The sequence below is a fragment of the Gymnodraco acuticeps genome, unplaced genomic scaffold (assembly GCF_902827175.1).
Source record: "Gymnodraco acuticeps unplaced genomic scaffold, fGymAcu1.1, whole genome shotgun sequence".
Taxonomy (NCBI): domain Eukaryota; kingdom Metazoa; phylum Chordata; class Actinopteri; order Perciformes; family Bathydraconidae; genus Gymnodraco; species Gymnodraco acuticeps.
The window spans coordinates 2426229-2449854 of NW_022990014.1; the positions used below are offsets into that span (position 1 = coordinate 2426229).

At 42.0% G+C, this 23626-nt stretch overlaps 2 protein-coding genes across 8 annotated transcripts in view; one reads left to right on the plus strand and one right to left on the minus strand.

Annotated features, from left to right (window-relative positions):
* LOC117544371 (calcium-binding mitochondrial carrier protein Aralar1-like) overlaps nucleotides 1-1134 on the plus strand; it is a 28134-nt gene extending 27000 nt beyond the window's left edge. For all 4 annotated transcript variants that reach the window (XM_034213343.1, XM_034213342.1, XM_034213344.1 and 1 more), the window contains one exon: nucleotides 556-1134. In XM_034213343.1, the coding sequence (XP_034069234.1) occupies nucleotides 556-763 (208 nt within the window). In that variant the 3' untranslated portion in view covers nucleotides 764-1134. The remainder of the gene's footprint in view (nucleotides 1-555) is intronic.
* On the minus strand, nucleotides 1084-23509 carry LOC117544373 (cytoplasmic dynein 1 intermediate chain 2-like). Of its 4 annotated transcripts, none has more exons than XM_034213347.1 (17): nucleotides 23354-23509; nucleotides 21865-21982; nucleotides 21101-21215; nucleotides 19836-19923; nucleotides 18600-18659; nucleotides 18132-18247; nucleotides 13085-13183; nucleotides 12756-12915; nucleotides 12560-12659; nucleotides 11600-11725; nucleotides 9565-9711; nucleotides 6789-6902; nucleotides 5900-6033; nucleotides 3202-3346; nucleotides 2496-2636; nucleotides 2193-2318; nucleotides 1084-1985 (listed from the first exon to the last, which is right to left on the minus strand). In XM_034213347.1, exons 2-17 carry the CDS (start codon nucleotides 21970-21972, stop codon nucleotides 1872-1874), a joined length of 1893 nt encoding a protein of 630 aa, XP_034069238.1. In that variant the 5' UTR covers nucleotides 21973-21982; nucleotides 23354-23509; the 3' UTR covers nucleotides 1084-1871. The 4 variants fall into 4 exon arrangements, with proteins under 4 accessions (XP_034069238.1, XP_034069237.1, XP_034069241.1 ...); XM_034213346.1 differs by having other exon boundaries at nucleotides 12756-12918; XM_034213350.1 differs by lacking the exon at nucleotides 18600-18659.
* Nucleotides 23510-23626: the final 117 nt, after the last annotated feature.

Sequence of the window (23626 nt, forward strand, 5' to 3'; positions counted from 1 at the left end):
TTAAGTTCAATTATGTTGTAATTTATTTGAGTACTTCCATTTCCTTTATACTTCTACTCCACTGAAATCAGAGGCAAAGATTGTACTTTCTACTCGACTAAAATGATCTGATAAGTGTAGTTACTTTGAAGATTAGAAGTACAAACTATTAAGAAAGTATTTATCATGTATTATAAGAGGTTAGGATTAATTTATGAATTGGAGAAATTCAGACCCTACCTGACAGTATATACAGTGAAACAAATACAACAAAAATATAAGCTCTTCCTTTACCAGATGTATAATAATATTATTGATTAGGCTGTTGTGCAGAGTAATTACTTTTACTTGGGCAGCTTTTACTTGGTACTTTAAGTTTTTGTACTTTTGGGAGATTTTGAATGCAGGACTTTAACTTGTAACAGAGTACTTTTATAATTCAGTATTATTACTTTTACTGAAGTAAAAATCTTGCAGATCATCTTGGCCCACCTCTGAATTCAACCCTGTCTTCACAAGTATCTACCTCTCGTCAGTTTGAAGAAGTGTCTCACCCTAACCTCTCTCTCTCCTCAGTCGCCGTGCCGGCTCTGAGCACACTCACAAACCGACAGTCCCCGACCTCCCCTCTGTGACGGCGGACCATGTGGGCGGCTACCATCTGGCTGCTGCAACCTTTGCCGGCGTGGAGAGGAAGTTTGGTCTGCACCTGCCCAAGTTCAAGCCTTCTGAAGAGGAGACAATCAAACCAGCGGTGCCTGTAACGGAGCCGGAAGCTTCATAAAGCTCACCGTGGTTAGGTTTACTTTAGGTTTTCCCTCAAATGATTTATTGAGCCACGGTCTAATGCAATTGAGCGATCGTCTTACTTTGAATGCTGCATGAGTATGGCTTTATGGCATTGTCTTTGCACTGCTTGCACAACTTTACTGTACATATTGTACTTCTGAACAGAGGAACATTATGGCATGACGAAGGATTGTAACTGCGCTTCCTGGTGTGCAATAGCTTTGGTGTGCATGTGTCAGTTAAACCTCAGAGACATAAGGATGTACAGATGTTTTCAAAAGTGTTCATTTTGAAATCATGACTAAGGACTCGGAATATAATTTAAATGTATTTATTGTATTTTATTGAAATAAATCATTCAAACTGTTTGTTCCTACTGTGTGAAAAGTACATTATCCATTTTGACACCAACATTTGAGATTCTTCAGAAAACAAACCGTCTCATTTCGGATCCTGTCAACAAACGACTTCCCCGAGCGGTTACAGCATACGTGATCATCTTCTTAGGCATTAAGGATTTTCCAACCTCCAGTCTAACCAGCTACACTGATTGAGAGAAAACTGGTGCAGTATAGAACAAAATAGAAGGTAGAAATACATCTGGATTTATTTTTACAATCAAGTGAATATAAGTTGATCAAGTCTAAAAGGAACGGAGATGACGACATGGTTCTACAGTTATAAGTTTACATTTCCTGTGTTAAGATGTGATTGCTTTACTACAACTTTGGTGGAAATGGGGCTTAGCTATGAGTGTTAACTTATGGATTGAAATAAATCTCAAAATGAAGGCTGAAGAATGAAGACAGGTGGGGTTTTACAATCAAAAGTTTAAAAGGAAAGATTAAGGCATCTTGTTGAAAGAAAGACAACTGGTTTGTGTTTTGTGAGTATGACTTCGTGTTAGTGTCTGACGTCGATATCCCTGACGCTCCTGTTAATCCGAGGAAGACGGTCCAGCTAACTGAGAAGGCCTCCAAATAAGCAGGTGTAAGGAATCAAAAGGTCTTTCTGATCAAAAAATGTCATCACATCTTTTCCTGGGGCTGACGATAACAAGTGCGCCTCTGGTCCCTTAAACATCACCTCTGTGGACGAGCAGATCAGGTGGCCAGATGCTGAGCCGCCAGCTCCTCCGCATCGTCTCTGTTCTCGTTGATCTCTGCTAGCGTGCGGACAAAGCGGGTCCACTCGTCGTTTCGTGGAACCGCAGTTTGCTGGGGGGGAACAAAAGAGGCATGAATAAAACCTCAAATACAGCTAATGCTTCGTACGCTCGTTAACATGGATAATAGCCTAGTTACATAAACAAAAGAACCGTTTGAGTTAAATCCACTACACGCTGACGGGATGAAAAGAGGCGTAAAAGCATGTTTGATTATTACTTAAAGCACACTCAGAAGAAAAGAGTCCTGCCATCTCACCTCTCCGACATCATACACGAGAACTCGTCCATCAGAGTCTCCCACGGCGATTTCTTTGCCAGAGTGAGCCCACCTCACTCTGTTCAGAGCTGGGTTACCCTCCACTGTGACGCTGGCGGTAGGAACCTAAAACAACAATGAAAACAGTGGAAAAATGCTCTGCAACCTTTAGTTTTATAATTTTGTTTAGCAAAGAAATAAGAAAAATATCTAAGATTTGAGAGTTCCTTCCCTTTAGATGCAAAGGAGAACTGAGAATGGACGTGGTGAAACACGTGTGTGCTGTCAGTAAGAGTGTGATACCTCTGTGTCGTTGTTGAGGTTCCACAGGTCCAGATGACCCACTCCGTCCACACAAGCAAACAGAGCAGGGTGAGTCGGAGACCACATGACGTCATATACGTAATCCGAGTTATCTTCAAAAGAGTACAGCGGCTTGTTGTTCTGCATAAATAAAAGGGGGAAGAAAGATAAAGAAACATGACCTTAGAAGTTAATATATTTCCTACATTGTCTATGTACACAGAGACACACAAGATATAACAATTTTATATACTTACAAACCTACTTTGGTCCAGTGAAAAGCTTTTTGACAAATATTTGATGGACTTTTTGTATTTCACACCTGGTGAGTGTATGCTTTCCACCTTGTGTCGCCATCAAGTGTCAAATATTTAGCTTTATGAACAAATACCTGCAATTCTGTTCTTCTCAGCTGTAATTTGTTTTGAATGCTTTTTGTTAGCATTGACCGTGCTCCATAGCAGTAAGCTTGCTTAAACGGTATTAGTCTCACAGAGCTAGTAGTGGCTTTTACATTTGAGGAATACAATTATTTGTTGGGGTTTTGATCCTGAACTATACTGCAGTTACCATGAACAAATGCTGGAGGATATAAAACCTTGTAGACACAAAACACACAGAGGGAGGAAACGTTTCCCTTCACGCCGGTCTTTTCGTTTATCAGCCAAATCAAATAATCCTCAGTATGTCAAGATGTTGCTTTTACCTTGGTGCTCCACAGCTTGACAGTCCAGTCGAAGGAGGAGGTGACAAACAGGTGGGAGAAGTCCAGAGGCCCTGCAGCTGTGTGGCAGTCGATCCCTGTGATGGGCCCCTGGTGGCCCTCAAACATCTCGCTGATGCCAGCTTTGCTGCAGAGCACAGACAAGATTAAGTGGTGAGTGCAAAACATAAAGACAGACTAAAGTGCTAAACCACCTGAATTAAGAAGGGGAGAGTTGTTCTCGTTGTAGACAAAAAGAATAACATATTTTAAAATAGCCTGTAGGTCATTTAAAATCATCCGGTTTTGACCTTTAGTTGTTTGAATAACAAGTCCATACATTGCATTAAAGCAGGGGTGTCAAACTCAAGGCCTGGGGGCCAAATCCGGCCCGCGACTTCATTTTATGTGGCCCTCAAGAGCTCTGAAAGAATATAATACGTTTATTATACGGTTACATGCCACTTTACAGAAGTACGTTGCCCATAAACTACATGTCCCACAATGCATCTCGTTTTGTGACATGGCACTGAAGAGACTTGCAATTATTTGCCCTAGACTTCTACTTTCAGACGTAGTTAATTACGAAGTTATTACCCTATCCGATAATAACCCAATTCAGAGGCAATAATGTAATATAATACATTATTTGATATATATTTATATATGTATAAATTATATAGTTAAAACCGGCCCTTTGAGTGCAACCATAATGCTAATGTGGCCCACGATGAAATTGAGTTTGACACCCCTGCATTAAAGGAAGAAAACAAAGACATTTTTATCAGTTGACACTCCTGTGTTAATTCTCTTAGCCGTTACATTAGCACGGAAGAAGATGGACGTATTCACATAAATCATTTACTTATATGGTGTGATTACCAGCAGGGTGGCAGAAGTGCTGCAACATCTCACCCACATGTTGCAGAGCTGTTACCCAACTGATGCTCTGATAATTAATGTAGAGAGGTAAATACTCAGCATGAGTGATGCTTATGCATTATTAACTGCGATGAGAGTATCATACCATTGTAAATGAGCTGGAAAATTATTCCCCCAATTATAGAGGTGATGCTGCCGTGCAAAACCTAGCAGCTATCCCCTCTCTGCGGTCTCCGGGCAAACTGCAGGACGTTTACCGTGGCAGCTCTGATTTAAGCCACATTTCTCTGCTTCTTCACCAGAGGACCAAACACCATAAGGCATGGGCGTAGGAAGCATCCTGAATGTGGGGGGGACATTTTTAACGGGGGGGGGGGGGGGGGGTTTGGGGTTCCCCCCCACGACAAAAAAGGAAATAGATTTCCTGTATTGTGGTGCGTTTTAACAGGTGGTTTGATACTTTTATGTGGCTATACTAGCATGAGGAAAATGATGGGTACATTTTGTAATTTCATCCAGTAGTAAAGAGAGGAAACATATTTGATTATTAATTCAGAGCCGTCTTTGAATTAATAAAAAGCAGTTTAAATGCCCATTTTTTGTACATTTATATACAACAATACATATTTGCGAGTGCATTGAGAGATATTGTTGTGGAGAGTCATTTATATATAAATCGCAAAATACATTTGTGAATCCTTCTGTGAGTATTTATTAATATTGAGACTGATCTGACTCCATACAGATGTTAAATTCACCTAGGAATGGTATCATTGACTTAAATGTTCAAATAAATGTTGCTCTTCTGTCTATATTGGTCACATGATGCCCCTTGACTGAAATGTTTCCTGTTCAATATCCCTACTGATTTCCTTAACATTCTGGGATGAGAGTCCACATCACAATGTACTCTAAACCAGTGGTTCTCAAGTGGTCAGGCCTCGGGACCCACTTTTTCCTTAGTCAATAGATCGCGACCCGAAATTTTGAAAAAATGTTCTTATGTCCATGTTGTCTGGGGTAGAACACATATCAAACCAAGAGATCGTCAGCTTTGATTTTCGCTGTGTTAACAATGTCCTGAGCATTTGGTGTGTGTGCCTTACCTCCGCTACCGGCATCGCTTCATACAACAGATCTGAGCTGTCCAACTATGGCAACACTCCTTGAACATGCGCTCGCTATGGGAGAATCTGCCTTGGTACAAAGTAGCAGTGAAAACATGGTACAGAGTTTCATTGATTTGGGCATTCTCTCAATAAGCAAGTGGAATGGATTTGATAGTGAAGCACTGACACAGCGCTCTACAAAGTGTGGCGAGTGGACAGACCGATTCACGGACTTTCCACATGGTAGAAGTGGGGGGGTCTAAACTAATGATTTGAAAAAGTGGGGGGGACTTGTCCCACCCTCATATAATGGCTGCGACGCCCATGCCATGAGGGGAGACCTGGTTTGTTAAATGAGAACATTGTGAGATGAAGTGCAGTTTCAATTCTGCCCGGAAATACCGACTGTAAACAAACTCTCTCACCCAGCGAAACGTACTGAGGAGAAGAAAAAAGGACAGGGAAAAAATGATTTGTTTCCCCTGCATGTGTGCCCTGTTTATGTTGAGCGACCTTTGCAAACATAACTGACATGCGGAAAAGAAAAACAGGATGACTGGGCAGGAGTGAAACCTCAAACAGCAGGAGATCAAGTGTTGGATTTGCGTTGCACTGGGAAGTGAGTGGGCTATATTTATTTGACACTCGGACCGAGGTGGGCCCAACAAGCCCCCTCAGTTTCCTGGACCGCGGTTTGCTTCTGAACACACCTTCCATGACGACACGACATGTAGACGGAGCCGTCCTCGCTGCCCACCGCAAAATTGTTGACATCTCCGAGAGGGAAAGACATGGAGGTGACAGCTACAGCTTTGGACTGCTTGAACACCAGCTCCATGCTGTCCTGTGGAGGCGAGGCAACACGGAACAACATGTTTAACAAGCTCCCCGCTCACGATTTATGTTAACACAAACTCTGCCAAGCACAACCTATAAAAATGCCTTGACAGTTTATTAATGCATATTCTAAATTCAACTAGCACAAAAGGGAAGTTTGACATTGAGGTCTTGGCAGCACAGATGAAATGACACAGCTAGCAAAGTTAATTTCCTTGAAAGTGAAAAATGAGTTGTAGAAAAAGAAAATATGGTTGAAGTCGGTGGGAAATACCAAACGAAGGAGCCCAGCCAATATGTTTGACATTTAGCATGAAATGGACAGGAAGTGAGTGGAATGAAAGACTAAGGAGACAGACGTTACACAGAAAGAAAAAGCTAAGCTCAAACTGTGATGTATTATTAACTAAGCAATTCAATTTATGGTTAAAACTTTAACACCGGGCCGTTAATGTCAGTCAAAAAATAGTCCTCTGACCACCCATAGGAAAGAACCCACACACATATATACAGTATTAAAATATTGGCTATACATAGAATAAAAGACACTTTATTGTAGAGCAAAGGGAGGAAAATGTACTTTAGTCTCACTCAGGACAGTATTAACATAAAAAAATAAACAAAAGATAAAAACGATATGTCTCTGTCATTGATTTAATATCCAGGATGACAGCCTACACTGCTTTGTTTAAAATAACTGTAGTTATTGATCACATTATTTGCATTTGCGATAAATAAAACCTTTGTAAATATGGATGTTACCTGTGGCTGAGAGAGCATGTCCAGACTCCAGGAGCAGATCTTGCCGTCGGTGGAGATGCTGATCAGGTTGTGGGCGTTCTGGGTGCCGACCACATTCACACAGTACACAGGGTGCTGCGAAGAGAGTGAGAGGGAGTCATTTTTACTTTTCTGCTCCATGAGAATAAAGCATGATCTCACTGTGTCGGTCGTTTAGAGCAGTGGTTCTCAAATGGGGGTACGCGGACCCCTAGGGGTACGTTGGAGTACTGCAGGGGGTACGTGAGATTTATGTTATGTTAATGAAAAAAAGCAACTTAAGTAATGCATTTAAACAAACTACTAATAGTAGATTAACTACTTTATTCAAAGGTTTACAGTAATTCTGGATAATAAAATGGGAAAAATAAATGGGGTGGTCTCTTTTCCTCTCCCTCTCCTGACAGTCTGTCAGTCTCGTGCAGCTCGCTGAACCTGTAATAAGTGACCCGACAGTAAAGAATACATATATGTATAACTAGTTTAGCTAGTTCCAGAGTAGATACACTAGCTAAGTGTGTTAGGTCTAACTCTTAGTGTATTTTGCTCCGCTCAACGGTCCGTCACAGCGGGGGAGCTATGATCCGGAAGAGCTGCGTGTTCTCCGTCAGCAGCAGCTGATCTGATCTGAGATCTCTCTCTCGTGTCTGGTTAGACTTCACTCGCGTTTATCTCCAAATATATCAGATCTAGCTAGTTCTAGTTAATGATATGACTACCTGCTTATCAAAGGACACCTAAACAATAAGCGTTGCTTGGCAACGGCGTGTGGCCGCAAAGTATAGCGCAGCATTATGCATATATGAGGGGTCAAAATCCGATCCATCCATCCATCTTCTCCCACTTATCCGTGGTCGGGTCGCGGGGGTAGCAGTTCCAGCAGAGAGCCCCAAACTTTCTTTTCCCTGGCGACATCAACCAGCTCTGACTGGGGGATCCCAAGGCGCTCCCAGGCCAGCGAAGAGATATAATCCCTCCACCTGGTCCTAGGTCTACCCCTTGGTCTCTTCCCAGCTGGACGTGCCTGGAACACCTCCCTAGGGAGGCGCCCAGGTGGCATCCTAACTAGGTGCCCGAACCACCTCAACTGGCTCCTTTCGACGCGAAGGAGGAGCGGCTCAACTCCGAGTCCCTCCCTGATGACCGAACTTCTCACCTTATCCCTAAGGGAGACACCAGCCACCCTGCGGAGAAAACGCATCTCGGCCGCTTGTATCCGCGATCTCGTTCTTTCGGTCATGACCCATCCTTCATGACCATAGGTGAGGGTAGGAACGAAAATGGCCCGGTAGACAGAGAGCTTTGCCTTCTGGCTCAGCTCCCTTTTCGTCACAACGGTGCGGTAAAGCGACTGCAGTACCGCTCCCGCTGCTCCGATTCTCCGGCCCATCTCACGCTCCATTGTTCCCTCACTCGAGAACAAGACCCCGAGATACTTGAACTCCTTCACTTGGGGTAAGGACTCATTCCCTACTTGAAGTGGACAGTCCATCGGTGTCCTGCTGAGAACCATGGCCTCAGATTTGGAGGTGCTGATCCTCATCCCAGCCGCTTCACACTCGGTTGCGAACCGATCCAGTGAGTGCTGAAGGTCGCAGACCGATGAAGCCATTAGAACCACATCATCTGCAAAAAGCAGTGGTGCAATCCTTAGTCCACCGAACTGCAGACCCCCTCCCCCATGACTACGCCTCGAAATCCGATCCATGTATATTACAAACAGGATTGGTGACAAAGCGCAGCCCTGGCGGAGGCCAACCCTCACCGGAAATGGGTCCGACTTACTGCCGAGGACCCGGAGACAGCTCTCGCTTTGGGAGTACAGAGATTGGATGGCCCTGAGTAGAGACCCCCTCACCCCATACTCCCGCAGCACCTCCCACAGTAACTCCCTGGGAACTCGGTCATACGCCTTCTCCAAGTCTACAAAACACATGTAGACCGGATAAGCGTACTCCCAGGCCCCCTCCAGGATCCTTGCGAGAGTAAAAAGCTGATCCGTCGTTCCACGACCAGGACGGAATCCGCATTGTTCCTCCTCAATCTGAGGTTCGACAATCGGCCTGACCCTCCTTTCGAGTACCTTAGAGTAAACTTTCCCGGGGAGGCTGAGTAGTGTGATGCCTCTGTAATTGGCACACACCCTCTGATCCCCCTTTTTAAAAAGGGGAACCACCACCCCGGTCTGCCACTCCTTCGGTACTGTTTCAAAATCCCATGCTCATAAAATGCTCATATATTTGTCTCTCTTCCCACGCCCCAAAATAAATGAATAAATATACCAATTTTAGGAAAAGTAACGAAATTTGAGCAGTGTGAATTTAATATGAACAGAGTTATACATATTTCAAAACACGAAGTGTATTAACTGCAGTTTGCCTCCCTGTCAGAATGACAAAGATCCTCAGTGAAGCACAAGCCCATGTTTCTCACTACATTGTAAGTACAACTTATTAAAAAGATAAGTTCAATGCAACTAATGTCGTCTTAGTGTTATTGCATGATGTTGAAATTGGTTTGCCATGAATTTAGTGATGGATTGTAAACATTTGAAATGTAGCATTTAAGTGTTTCTCAGTTACAAGGTTGTTGTTTTAATAAATCAGACACTGATGGTGCAGCGCTGTACTGTACCTCTTTATATAGGCATTTCTTCCCTAACAAATTGTTTTTGCGCTGATCAGGGGGTACTTGGCTGAATTTTTTTTCAAGGGGGTACATTATTGAAAAGAGTTTGAGAACCACTGGTTTAGAGTACCGTGTGAGCCGCTGCTGACAGGGGGGTCCTCTGCACCGGGGTCCTCTTGTTGCTCCGGTTGTCCCACAGTACGATCTGTCCCGAGTACGTACCCCCCACCACAACGTTGGGGTGGAACTTGGCAAAAGCAGCCGACATTACAGCAGACTGTCAGAGAGAGGGAAAGATAGAGGAAGAGATAGGACAGTTAGAGTCTCCAGTGATTAAAAAAACATGTTTATAGTGAATGTCTGTGCTGTCACATTACATGCTCTTTACATGCAGGTTACAACAAGCTACTTCAAGGACTCAAATATTTGATCTCATCCTTTGTGTGGTGTGATAATAAACCTTGAATAAACCTAAAGAAACGTTGCCAAGCCATAAGGAGGTCTGCCTGCTCCAGGAACGCCAGCTATCCTATGGCATGGGGTTATGAGGTTATGAGGTAACCCTAATTTAAGGAAATTGGGAATAGCTGGAGGGACAAGCTATTGCCAAGTATTTTTTCAATTGTTTTGTGGTTTAATCAAAATTCTCCTGCAGAACTTGATAATCTTATTATTGTCTGGAAGATATAATCACTGATAGGAAAATAGTTTCATATAGTACTCTGAAAGGAGCAGTATAACATAAATGATACCTCATTCTTGCCTAACCAACAAATATACTACTAATAATAATTCAATCCAGAATGCATACATTGGTGCTAATGGCAACAGAGACTGGTATTGATGATAAGTTATAGGATATTGTTCGCAGGAAAAGACTATTATTACATGTTGTTGTGTTTTAGTGTATACTGACTTGTAACCCTATCTCTGAGTAGTCTTAATATGCTGGTATTGACTATAGTCGGGATTTTAAAAACAATTAAATATTGATATCATCTTAATAATACACATGTGAAAATATGCTGAAAAATATCCATTGCCTCTTTAAAAATATCTCTTTATTTCAATTTGTTCACTTTTTATAGTTTTGGTTACGGTTTAGAGAGGTGTGGGGATGAAAGATATAAGGTGCTTAATTTGTTCTGGTATTTAGGATTCCTTCAATGATACTAATGAGACACTAGCAGCTGAGTGTATGCACCCCCCCATAAATGGCTTTTTCATTCGCAACAATGAATACTGCATTCATTTACTCAGGAGATAGAGCGAGTCATTTCTAGAGGCAAAGAAGCACAAATCTACAGTGGAAGTAACTTGGTAGGGTTTTCCACTGAGCTAACTGACCACCATGCACACTTGTGTCCAATCAGGTTCTGGTTGCGGTGCATTGCTGTGTTTCATATCAGCAACAAGTTGGCATAATGAGAATAAGGAAAACATCAAACTTCATCTCAAAGTCAGAGCTGTGTGTGTTCGCTCTTTCCCAAAACCTTTCATCACTCATGCCTCAGCCTTTATACTGCAAATAAAACAAACCACGAGGCTGGATTATTATTAAACTTTTGATTTACATCTTGGCAAAACATTTTTTCTAACGGGACTTTTCTTGACAAAAATGGTGACGCATGGGTTTGGGAATAGCTCGTTATGAGTGGATTTTAAGACGCGGAAAAATGTGCCTTCACACTTCTGTTCAGTTTTTTTCATCTGAGCAATATGCCTTCATCTACATCCGCTGTGGCGGCGGCAACATGTGGTTCTACTCAACTTGTCTTGCTGAAGCAGCCTCGGGGCAGGCAGTATAATAAGGCTGGGCAGAGCGGAGGAGCTGCTCTCCCTCTCTCTGAACACAGAGCCCTTGTTTGGATGCACATGATAACCGGCCCTGCCCCACACACTTAATGCTGCTGCAGCACTGCTCAGATTCTCCTGCACCACAGGTCTTCTCCAGCGCCTCGTGAACATGTGTTTATGGATGAAAAGTGGTGGAGGTGGATGCCAGTATGGTGAACTCACAATGTGGATGAAGGGGTGTGGGAGGAGGAGAGAAGGGGGGAGCAAACTGGGGAGGGTTGGATGTGTTCCAAGTTTGTCAAGTAACGAGACCCCCGTGGGGAGAGAGGTTGGAGACAGAAAGCAGAGAGGCTTTTTTCTTGGGGTACCTGACAGTGGAAGACGTACTCCGGTGTGGCCTTCTTGTACTTCATGTTCCACACTAAGGCCACGCCGTCTGGCTCGTGAGGAGCCTCCTCGTTGTTGTTGTATGAGGCAAGCAGCAGTTCAGGATACTGGTGACAGAGAAAGAAAGAAAAAAATCAGCCTAAATGAATGTCGGAGGAGGCAGACGTGCCCCCCAGGCTTGGCTCCTTGTGGGAAAGCCTCGCCTGCCCTGTGTGGAGCTTATGAATGCCTTTAAGAATGTGTAACCTTTCCTAAAGATTTATGGCTCGGTTAAATGTCCCTACCCGCCCTTAGGAACTTTGGTAAATTGTTATATATTAGTTTTCTTCATAATTTTACCCAAAAGTTATTGCTCTGAAAACTAACAACTGTGACTAAAACAGAGCAACTAATTGAACATCTAAAACCCACTGCGCCACATATTAAAAACACGGGCGGATAATGACTCCAGAAACCCAGATGTAAGCAAACCATTAACCTCTGTCGTGCTCGAGATTTACAGTTTGAGAAATCTGAATTTCCGATCACGAGGGTATGGGTATCGCTCTGAGCTGGTAAACACCGTGAACAAAGAGTTGGTGTTCAATCACTGTCAGAAGCCATTGCAGAATCATGCATTAAACGACCTTAGACACCAGAGGAAACAAATCATTATGGCTCCCGACTGAGTGACAATGTGTGGGACATAACTTACTTCTCCTGGGGGACTTGTGGCCAAAAGTAAATGCTGTCAAACTCGAGACATGTAATCATAAAGCATTATGGCTGAGCAAAGCTAAGTTGTTTCAACAGCCAATTAGCAACACGAATGCACATATCGCTTCTGTTTTAACACACGTTTAGGCAAATCCTTTTGATATTGGCACACAACTTCCAAATGTTTTTTTAAGAAACAATTTAAACTATTGGTTTATTTATAGAAAGTTGTCTTAAAAAGTGACCTGCAGGGACCAGTCCAGGCAGGTGACGACGCGATGTTTGGACCAGCGCTCATCCATGAACTGCCTGTTGAGGGACAGCTTTGTACCGGCCTGGATTTCACTGGGGAAAACAAAGCACCACAAATCAATAAAAACACTCTTTCAGAAACCAATTACCGTGTTTTCTTAAGTACTTGTCTAGTTCTACAATTATTACCCCTCCTTTTCCTCCAGGTCACGACCGCTGTAGTCGAAGAAGAGGTCCACATTCTCCGACAGAGCTCGCTCAATAATGCGAACGTTCTGGTCAAAGAAATTCGCAAAATCTTCGGAGTGCAGGATCTGGAGTTTTTCCTCCTCTGTCAGCTCGTGGGGGGCTGCTGCACAGAGAGGTACAGACACACTGAACTTCTGATCACTGCCATTAAGATGTAGCATGTGATGCACTGCTTCACAGGAATAGAAACTTCAGTGCAACCACTATTATGAAAATCACTAGTAAAACTGAAGTGGCTAGATTACAAAAATGCAACATCAGTGGAGTACCTTCCTCCTCCTCTTTCTGGTCCGGTTTCTCAGTCTGAGTCTCCACTGCTGCTTCGACTGGAGCACTTTCCTCCTCTTCTTCTTCTTCTTCTTCCTCAGCTGAGAAGAAAGATAACTATGTTAAACACTAGAAAAATACAAAGACTTAAATTGTATACAGTTTCTAGATTACTTCATTTTATTATCAATAATAGTCGTTTTTCAGAATACCAACAAATCTGAATCTCATAACTTTGAATTTTTCCTAATACATTACTCTTGTGTTGTATATTCACAACGTTCCATTTTTCGAAGCTTTATACATTCTTAGGGGTCTATTTTTGAAGGGCTCCAAGGAAAAATAATTAAGAATATTTTACACTTCAAAAGTAAAAATCCAATTTAAGTAACAACATTCTTGTGACAAGCGATCATGCCTCCATACAGACGTTTCACACCTTTTGCTCAATACGTCTCTCACATCAATTATTTTCCTTTTTCAATAAAAAGCTCCACCCGGTGATTATGGGCATGACCAAAGACTGATTTGGTATCTCTGCCTTGCATTTGTTTGGTTTGTCAGCACAATGTCTCCTTTCAAAAAAGGGACCTGCTCCTCTAAAGCAGGGAAGTTTGCCATTTGTGTTAAAGGGACACAGCGCAGCGGGTGTCTTGTTGTCAAAGGGACCCCTGTCTTTCCTAACTGTTAATGAGACTCTAGCCATTCAATAGAAAGTCTAGCTGTCAGTGTAGCTGTTTCCTCTGTGTCCCAGTGGCAGGTTGCCCCCTTCCAGGCCACAGGGCAGCGGGGCAGAGGGTGTGGAGCAGCTGCACGGGCCCGTCCCATTGGTCCGGCCAGATGACAGCATGGTGCAGAAGCAGATGGTGAAGCTGGGATTGTCTTTGCTCTTCAGAGGTGGCATGGGGATGGCACAGAGGTTTTCCGCCTGGCTGCCTCGAGACAAGCTTCTCCCTGAACAGCAAGCCCGAGCAATTACCATCCTAGCAGGAGGTCCTGTAGCTCCCATTCAACCTCAGAGAATGTACAAGAAAATACAGGCCCGACCAGCTGGCAAACTGCACACCGGTTCTACCTCAAAGAAGATGAACACGCTTTTCAAAACACATCTCTTAGAGACGGTATATAGCCTATGCTTTCAATGTAAAAAAAACAATAATAATAGCAAAAGCAGGACAAAACAGATTCATTGAGAGAAGGGGAAATACTCGCCTGGTTCCTAGAAGCGTTTATCTTAGTATGAACCTTATAGTTAATCTGAGATGACAGCACCACATGCCAGAATTTCCTTCCTACGGAGATAATCTAAATGATAATGTCATCCGTCACTTTGTCCGTAAAGTGATTTATCCCCTTTCTCAGATGGAGGTTTAGGGGAAGAAGGTTATTGGGTACACTGATGAGTTTACAGAACCGGGTTGATGACACAAGCCATTTCAATGTACGGCCATACTCTGCAACCAACAGGAGAAGGTTAAAATCTTTCCTTTCAAGGGCCTCAATCAGGCTTAAAGGAAAACAGTAATCACTGTCTTTCAGCGAGTCCCGGCCGTGCTCGTCAGCCCTCTCCCTGGTGAGGCAGCCAGAGCAATCAACCTGCCAGGCATTAGGAGCGGATAGACAATCTGAAAATAAAGGGTATAATGCACCTGCCAGCCAAAATGGCCATTTGGAGAAAAGCTAGTGATCCTGGTGACCCCGCTGTGGATGTGTAGGGGGGTAGTAGGGTCGAAACGATGGTGGGGGGGGAGTGGAGGAAGGGAGGGGGTGGGGGGGGTGGTCTGCATTTAACAGAATTCACCCGGATCACCGATGTCCCATACACTGACACCTCCTCTCAAACCAGCCTCAATTATGGCTTTTGTTCCACTTAAGAAATAAAAAGCTTTTTTTTCAGGAGCTGGAAAGGAGGGGGGGGGGGGGGTTAATCACAGGTCTTAGTGAATGGACAATACATTAATGCAAATACAGCCAGTGATGTTCAAAGTATAAAACTAAACGACCTTTGCTCCCCGCTGCAGGTGTCTTCCACTTTCTATATGTCCCCACACAAAAAGGGTCTGACTTCAGCACGTGCAGCAGGGTTTTCTCTAAGCCGGCCTCTATAAAGACCAATAACTACACAATACGAAACTCTACCAATACACCAAAAAAAATCCCAGACCCAGAGACTGTGATCAACCATTTTCCATTTGCCACACCAACATTTGGGGTTGTGTGTTGTAGTGTGGCAAATGTCAAATTGCTGCAAGCCAAATAAATGTCAGATGTCCATCAATCTGATAACACTCAGTCGTCTGTGAAACAGGAGCATAGTGTTTTCAACTTCTTCAACATGGTTACACATGTCTAACACTGAGGTCTAAAGATCACACTCAGCACGACGGTAAGCAGAAGTCCTAAACCAGCACTATCTTCCTTTAAAAACAGAGTCACAGGTAATATAAATACTCATAACATTGTTAATGAGAAAGACAAATAAATTGGTTGTAAAGGTGCATATAATTCACTATAAACTCATAAAAAATCTGATTTGTTCCAAATTGTCCATAAAAAATGCAAAGCTACTGTATGAAAGAGGGATACAATAGATTAGATTAATAGATTTAACAATGGTAATAATGAAGTGCATAAAAGCTGACCACGATAACAAGTGGCACTTCAACCAAGAATGCCATTAAGGGCTTTTGTGATAAAAAGTTCTGACCTGCCTCAGAATTCAGAGTGATTAAAACAATCGTATTTAATTAAATATTAGATTTATTAAGCTGCTCTACGTACTTATATTCCTGAAAAGCCTTTTTAAACGCTGCACCAGACAAACACCACACACACCACACACACACACACACACACACAATATCTTACTCCATAATTACAGCCTCTTGTTGAGGAGTGCATACTGATGCTGCATATTACCTACTAGTGCAGTCTGAGAATACTGCAGCGATGGCACAGATATTCACCAGCGTTATGGCTTGAATCAACACATTCACTAAGAGTATCTACAGACAGAATAGACTAATTCAAATTTAAAAAAGGAAACAATGCTGTTCAAAGGGAAAAGAGAAATTCATGACACCTGAGAGGAAAAGTAAACAAAGAATGCCAGGTTCATGACGCAACACTGTCCGCATTTATAACAAATCACACAACCCGATGATGCATTCTCTTTGACTGTTCAGGTTTTCTTTGTCTGGGTCAGTAGGGCATGTGATGTTCAAATCTTAAATCTGTTCCTCCCTTCTGTCGGTGTCTTGCACACACTGTGGGAAAACCCTCGGTGAGCAGCAGCCGGGGCACGGCCGCCGCTCCCTCTAATGCCGCCGCCCGCTGACCTTGAGAGTGCCGCGCCGTTGCCTCCTTTTGACAACATGATAAATCGCTCAATCAGAGACCAGGCCTGACGCCACCCCACACATCAGAAATGCGCCGAGGGGAGCAAGCCGGGAAGGGGATGCCGTCTCATCGAGTGCTAGAAGTGATGGTGTGAAAATGCACAATGTCACTGAGTGTGTTTTGTTATGTGCCTGTTCGGTGAAGGGAGAAGACAGGGAAGCGAGGGAGTTGATGAAATGATTACATAGTGGCAGAGAGGAGGAAGGGGGCCTCGTGTTGAACAGCTGGCAGGAACCATCGTTGGTTAACACAGTTTTACAATGCCCAGCAGAGTCCAGAGTAAAGAGCGATGAAGAACAGAGAAATGCTCTTCCTCCATCCATAGCTCTGCTCATTGTTTGCCACAGAAGCACACAATGTCATCTAGCTTATGCTGCATGCCGCCTGAGGATTTACTCGATGGACATAAGGGTAAAATGACTGACGATCTATGATGGGGATGCAACGATTTATCGATCGAACATTGGCCGATATTTCACTAAAAGGCACTAAATAGGGCGACATTCCATAATGTTTATTTGTTTATTGCATCAATTTTGCGACGGCTAAATGCTGGGTTGTTTTTTGTGGTTGGACTCTGATACCTGTAACCAGCTGCTGATTTGGAGAAGAATCTTGTGGCTTCATTCAACTCTGGCATGATGTAAGAGGGTAACAGTGGCCGTGCACAGGTGTGACGTTTTTATAAATACTAATAAAAGTAAAATATGATGTCCCTGTCTTGGGGCAATATCAGCAACAAGTAGGTCAGAATCTTCTGTAGGCAAAACAGAAGAGTTTCAAAGATAGCCCTTTTTATATTTCTAATCCCTTTTACATGTAATTACAGTAAAAGTGTTTCATGTAAATACTGATTCCCCCCCACCCCCCCCTTATCGAGTAGGTAGTTGTAAAGCAGCCTCAAAACAGCTCTTAAATCAGTTAATTTTTAAGAAAACATATTTTTAATTTGAAAGTATAAATATATTTGAAAATTATAATTAAGATGTCTTTGTTCCCATTACACAAAGGGTAATACAAATAAAAAATAAAAACAAGATCTTGTGTCAGTTGGAGATTAAAGAATATATTACTATGAAACCTTAAAAAACGAAATAAAGATTTGAGTGTGCTTCCTGTCATTACATAAATCAACCAAGGATAAGCAGGGCACCCACAAGTATTGCATATTTGATGGAACATGTGTTCAACATGTGGTGTTAATAGCAGCCCAGATATTCTCTTTTGCCAGCCGCATGAAAGCGCCAGCGCAGCAATTACATACATATCGACATGCTTCAGTGGCAATAAGCAGTCGTATACGCAGCGCTTCATATCTTCCCCCTCAATCGCATTTCTCCTTCCTGTCACTGCTTTTCTCATCCTGCTCATTAATTATACCGGAGCGGAGTTGGTTGTGAGGTTCAGAGAGCAGCGCTTGTCTGAATGTAATCTCTCCTTAGACTTCTTATGTTTCCTGGGCCTCATTCTTCCTTTACTTTCATCTCAAATCAAACATTTTCCACTTATTGTTCACTTCCGGTTCCCACATACATCCCCCAAGACCCCTGTTATTAATTCTGCACAAAACAACGCTTTTGTAATTAAAGAAGCTGTACATTTAAATAGACCACTTCATCCACATCCATTGTAACAATACGTGAAAATCACCTTCTTTTTGCTGAGTCACGACAGGTGTCTGGGTCTCTTTAGTGTAGGACACGGTCTCACGTGGAGGGAAGTCCACTTGTGTGACTTTGGCCATTCCCAGTTTTGGAGTTCCTCGCCTAAAATCACAGAAAAACTTAAACTTTGCACAGCAAAACAAAAACCATACAAAGCATCTGCTATTATTGTTCTTATATTTTCTTGTACAACAATTTTCACGTATTCTTAGCAAGTGGGAAAAAAGTAAGTAAGCAAATGAGTGTTTCATGGGATGGCATAGATTGCAGATTAGTGTTACAACCCGTGTGAATCAATTCAAAGGTTTTGTCTGAGCACTCTTGCATGCAGACTTTGCAGACTTTTTTCCTGGCCTGCATTAACCAACTAATGACTTTGAAAGACAAAGTACTCATGCTATAGATTGAGAGAAGGGAAAATGACCAGGAAAGGAGAGAAGAGAGTGTCCAGTACCCCAGCTCAGAATCAGAGTGAAGTTGAAGAGTGGACGGGTCAGAGTCCCAGTGCAGAGTCCTGGTTAGTGTCACAGCAACAAGGCAGCATTAGTGAGAGAGACAAGCGGGCACACATGAGGAGAGGAAATAAAGTTAGCATTATGGCACACAACATGCTGATTGGATCCAAGGTAACTAAACACAATTGAAACTTTTTTGTTTTTCAGTTCAAAAATAAATCTGCCTGCACAAAGCTCAGATATGTAAGAATATCTGCTTAAAATGCACAGACACACAGCCCCTCAGAGTGAGATGACACAGGGTGTAATGTGCAGCCTGCGGGGCTGATACAGCCTGAACTGTGTCACACCAAAGGCTCTGAGTGTGGTGCAGACAGAGAGTGAGGGAGAGAGAGAGAGAACCCTCAGGGAGAAAACATGACCTCCATGTGTGTAGGAAATGGCCATGCTGGTGAGGGAAATGAGTCAACACGTAGGGGGAACAGCTCCCTCGGCCTGATGGGACACTGGGGGAGCTTGAGTTTCAGCCCAGGGAAGGGGCTCTAATTAGGGGTTAAGAAGTCCCCCAGGCATCACAGCAGCCTGCTGTTTTATTGTTAATTTAGGATCGTCCTAATTCAACGGCACACAAATTAAATAAACATGCACTCAGTTGGTATAAACTCGTCATCATTCACTGTAATGGTATGAGACTTCCTAAAGGATTGTAGCTCAGTCGTGCTCAGCGGAATCATGCTTTAAATATATTCATAGCCTTTGTCTGGAATTGAAAGTGATGCAAAGCGAAAACAACTAATATGCTGTACAACACATCTGCAATGTATAAGCTGCTTGAGAGGCGGTGACAAGGACGCTGACATCACATTCTTGCTGGCATAAGCATAACTGTGCACATAAAGTAACAAAAATATTTTTTTAAGATGACATATAAAGCTCAACAAAGCACCAAACATCAAAAAAATGTGCCTTAGGTGGAGATAAAGCAATTAATCCCTCATAAATAATGATGTTTGCATTGTTTCCACACTTGTAATGTACTGTACAAGAAGTGAGGAAAGAATGTTATTACTCAAACTGTTGCTGGGAAATGCGTCTGTGTGTGTGGTTTGTGTGCGTGGTTTTTGTGTGTGTGTGTGTGTGTGTGTGTGTGTGTGTGTGTGTGTGTGTGTGTGTGTGTGTGTGTGTGTGTGTGTGTGTGTGTGTGTGTGTGTGTGTGTGTGTGTGTGTGTGTGTACCTGGGGCCCACGGCTCCATCAGAGTCTTGGCTCCCTGCCTCACTCGGTGTGCCCGCCGATTTGGGAGTTGGCGAGATGGGAGGAGGGACTACATGGAGAGACAGACAATAATCATCTGTTACAGTACCAGGACACTAAGCTTTTCACAAGAGAGGACAAATACATGTATGCTGCATGTGTCAATCTTAATGTAGATCTCGACATCCTCGACATCAGTGATCAAGAGCTGTATTTGAAATAAAAGCTTTAACAACACTATGATACCTAGTTTGCCTTTATTTATGAATATTTAAAATTATACAATAATTTCGAAAAAGAGACATAAAACTCTGATGTTTGTCTCTCTCTGATTCTAGTGTGTCTGCATCCTAAGACTCTTGAAGATTTTATTATGGATCTCTTCTGCCACCTGCTGTTAGCGACGAGTCAGTGCTCTAACAATCTCCCTCTGAATGAACTGAAAAGATATTTAGGAAGTATACACTGGTATATTATTTACAAGTAGTTGTGAGTAAGGTTGCAGTTATACATTAAATACATGTTTTCCCTTTTTCCCAATTGGTTAGTATGTGTCTTTATCACATTTCTGAGAACGAAAATCTTAACAATTCAACAAACATTACTCCAATGAGACATTGACACGTTATACTCTGTCCCTTGTGAACAGCATGAAAACAAGCACAACATATTCTGGTGTTGGATCCCAATTATGAAAAAGATAATAATTATTACTAAGCCGATCAGACTATTATGGAAATTAAGATTCCAGTAATATGCACGAGAACACTGATGTTGTAAACATGCAAGTGGCTGTGTAAAAAAAATCCCCCTAAAACAGAAAAATGTAATATAAGTTTGAAAGTTAATTTAGTCAATGACTGTTTAAATATTTACATTTACCCCTTGGTTGTTTCTGAGCCTTTCAGTCTGATCTTTAACAATTCAAACATAGGATTAGCTGTACTGAGGTCAGCTGACTGGCCAGTAAAGAACATTCCACTGTTTAGCTATAATATATCTGTTGTTATAAATCATAATCCTACTTACTGACATAGAATAATAAATGCAATACATGTGAACACCCTCAAACCCCAGACAAAGAGTCAAATAACGGTGTAGGCCCTTCCTATAAAATAATTGCAATGTCTGTGAGATATAATGGAAAATGAGGTACTGTAAATGATTTGTTTGTAAAAAAGGTATTAAAGATTATATATGAAACAGGATGAATGAGAGTACAATCCATCAAGTAATAGAATACATACCAGCAGGAGTATCTTGGGTTATGCCCATACTCTGTAGCATAGCCTCCGTCTCACGTCTTTTTTTCTCCAGGTCTGTATCATCCTGGTGATTTGCAGCATCTTTCAATTGGTCCGCCTGGAAACAGATCAAGGCATCAACCATTAATGCAATTCTCTAAATACCCACCTTACATCACAGATCACAAAGTATGAATACCTTCAACTCGTTGATGTGTTCTCATTTCTAGCTCTGTGAGATTTGTGTACATTTTAAAAACCAACTACCTCACTCATTTGCATTGCAATTAAAGGTATTGCCAGATTGTTATTGCAAATAATGTCCAAAAATAAAAAATGGCAAGTGCAGTAACACTTCAAATGCAGAAGACGCCCAAAGAATTTATGTAATGTAATGCCTATGAACAAAGAACAACTTTGTGTATATGTAAATGTTTGTGCCAAAGATTATACTTGTCAATAACCTTGTGTTGGAGGTGTAGATTGTTTCTACCTTTTCAAGACCATTAGGCAATGTGGAAAGGTTTTATAAAGCTTATCCTATCTAAGACATTTATTTTGTTACAAATAGTGGCCTTAAAATATATCTTGCAGCATGTAGATGACCAAAAAATCACACAAATTAAGTGTAGCAGGTAATGAATTCAAACGAGATGTTGCAGTGCTCACACTTAGCCACTAAGGTTGTGTTGCTATTTATTCTACATACTCATTTTTACATTTAATACCAAAGAACACTCGAAGCATTTACAAAATATTAAATATACCGCTTGCTTCTTGCGCTCCTCCTCCTTCCTTTTCTTCTCCTCTCTGATTTGAGCCAGGCGTTGCTTCTTCCTTTCAAGCTCTGCTTTCAGCTCACTTTTGTCAGACATGATGCCACGGCTGTGAACAAACAACATATTCTGGTTTGTCTTTGTGTTCCATAAAGAATGCATTCAGAAATATTATATTTAAAATACTTAGTACATCAGACACAAACAAGCATTAAGGCGTCCTGGAGGTGGAGTAACCTCCTTGTGTGTGTACTGTCTACTGAACAGTGGTGGAATGTATATTTATTCAACCTGTACATAAGTACAAATCTGAGGTACTTGTACTTAAGTATCCTATTTAAATGGAATGCTACTCTATACTTCACTACATAAGTAATGAGGTAAATATTGTACTTTTTACTGTATTTCAATTGTCTGACAGTTACTATTCAGATAACAATACATTTGTATGTCCAGTGAAAAACAATGTGTTTCCAGCTGTATTTTTTAAGATAAATAATCTATTTAAAACCCCCTTTTAAAAAGCTGGGGAAAAAGCATTCTCAGAAAGCTCTTCAACTATAATGTATTGATGTAAACCATACACAAAAGGGCACAATACATGCTTTTAGTACATTTGGCTGATAACACTTTTACGCTGTTGTATCAGTACTTTCACCTTAATCAAGCATCTCAATACTTTTCCAACCACCAGAACTGAAAAATAGTGGGTTCAGGAAACAAAATGCTTCCTATTACCACCGTCTCCTGACAGATGATGCTCTCAGCTTCAGTACCACATTGCACGGCAGTGGAGACAGCTAGCTAAAATACCTAACATAGCATGACCATCCAGGAGTGTTTTATGTCATCTCTGCAGCTCAGTAAATCAAACATCCTTGTTTATTGGAGACAAACACTCTCAGTTACAACCACAGTCCGGCTGGCTAGTCATTGTCAGCCAGCTAACAGAGAGCCCCACCCTTAGCATGGGGCTATCCTGTCCGCTTTAGTCACTTGTCTCTGACTTATATCGTAAGTTGTAAACGCGTTCAAACGACCACCTTGCTCCATTATGTTTTATTGTACAAATCTCATCGTAGTTTCATATAAGACACTGATTGTTAGAATCCAATCGGCCTGTAACGAAGCTAGCATTCCTTGTTATGAATGGCTAAAAGGCTAGCTTAGCCATCTTTGTTGTACAAGGTCCAGTCAATTTAAATTAATATCACACATAGTTATGTCATTTATTGTATTAAAATAAAACGTTTTCGGCTCACATAAAATGTGACTTGCACAACCTAACCCACTATTTGTGTTAAAAGATGCTTTAAAGTTAGCTTTATTTGTTAGCAGCTAGCTACATCAGTGGACAGGTCCGCAGTGCTGTCATGCGCAATGAACAGGCGAGTTGGGCTACAAACGAAGCATTGAATACAAAATAAATACAAGCGTGTGATACACCAGCTAATATGAAATGTATGTGTATATTACAAACCTTTAATCAGGTTTTCTACCTGACACCAGATGCCAAAGAACAAGCCAAAACAAACGGGCTGCCAACAAACTACGGATGTTGGGAAGAGCCAAAAAGACGCACTTCGCTTTTACGTAGCTGTGTTGCTGGCATCCGAGGTCAAAGCAAAGAGGAATCATGTTTGTGAGCATAAAATGCCTCCTAATGAATTAAGCAGCAGGGTCTTAAACAGTTTAGAAACATATTTGATGCAACACCCGGAAAACAATATGTATATGTTTGTTGTTTTCATCA

Excerpts from the sequence above, each read along its gene's own strand:
- LOC117544373 (XM_034213346.1), bottom strand. The coding sequence starts at position 21,972 with ATGTCTGACAAAAGTGAGCTGAAAGCAGAGCTTGAAAGGAAGAAGCAA. Across the intron at positions 12,919-13,084 it reads CCAGAAAGAGGAGGAGGAAG|CAGCCCCCCACGAGCTGACA; the intron begins GTACTCCACTGA and ends CTCTCTGTGCAG. Across the intron at positions 1,986-2,192 it reads TCGTGTATGATGTCGGAGAG|CAAACTGCGGTTCCACGAAA; the intron begins GTGAGATGGCAG and ends GTTCCCCCCCAG.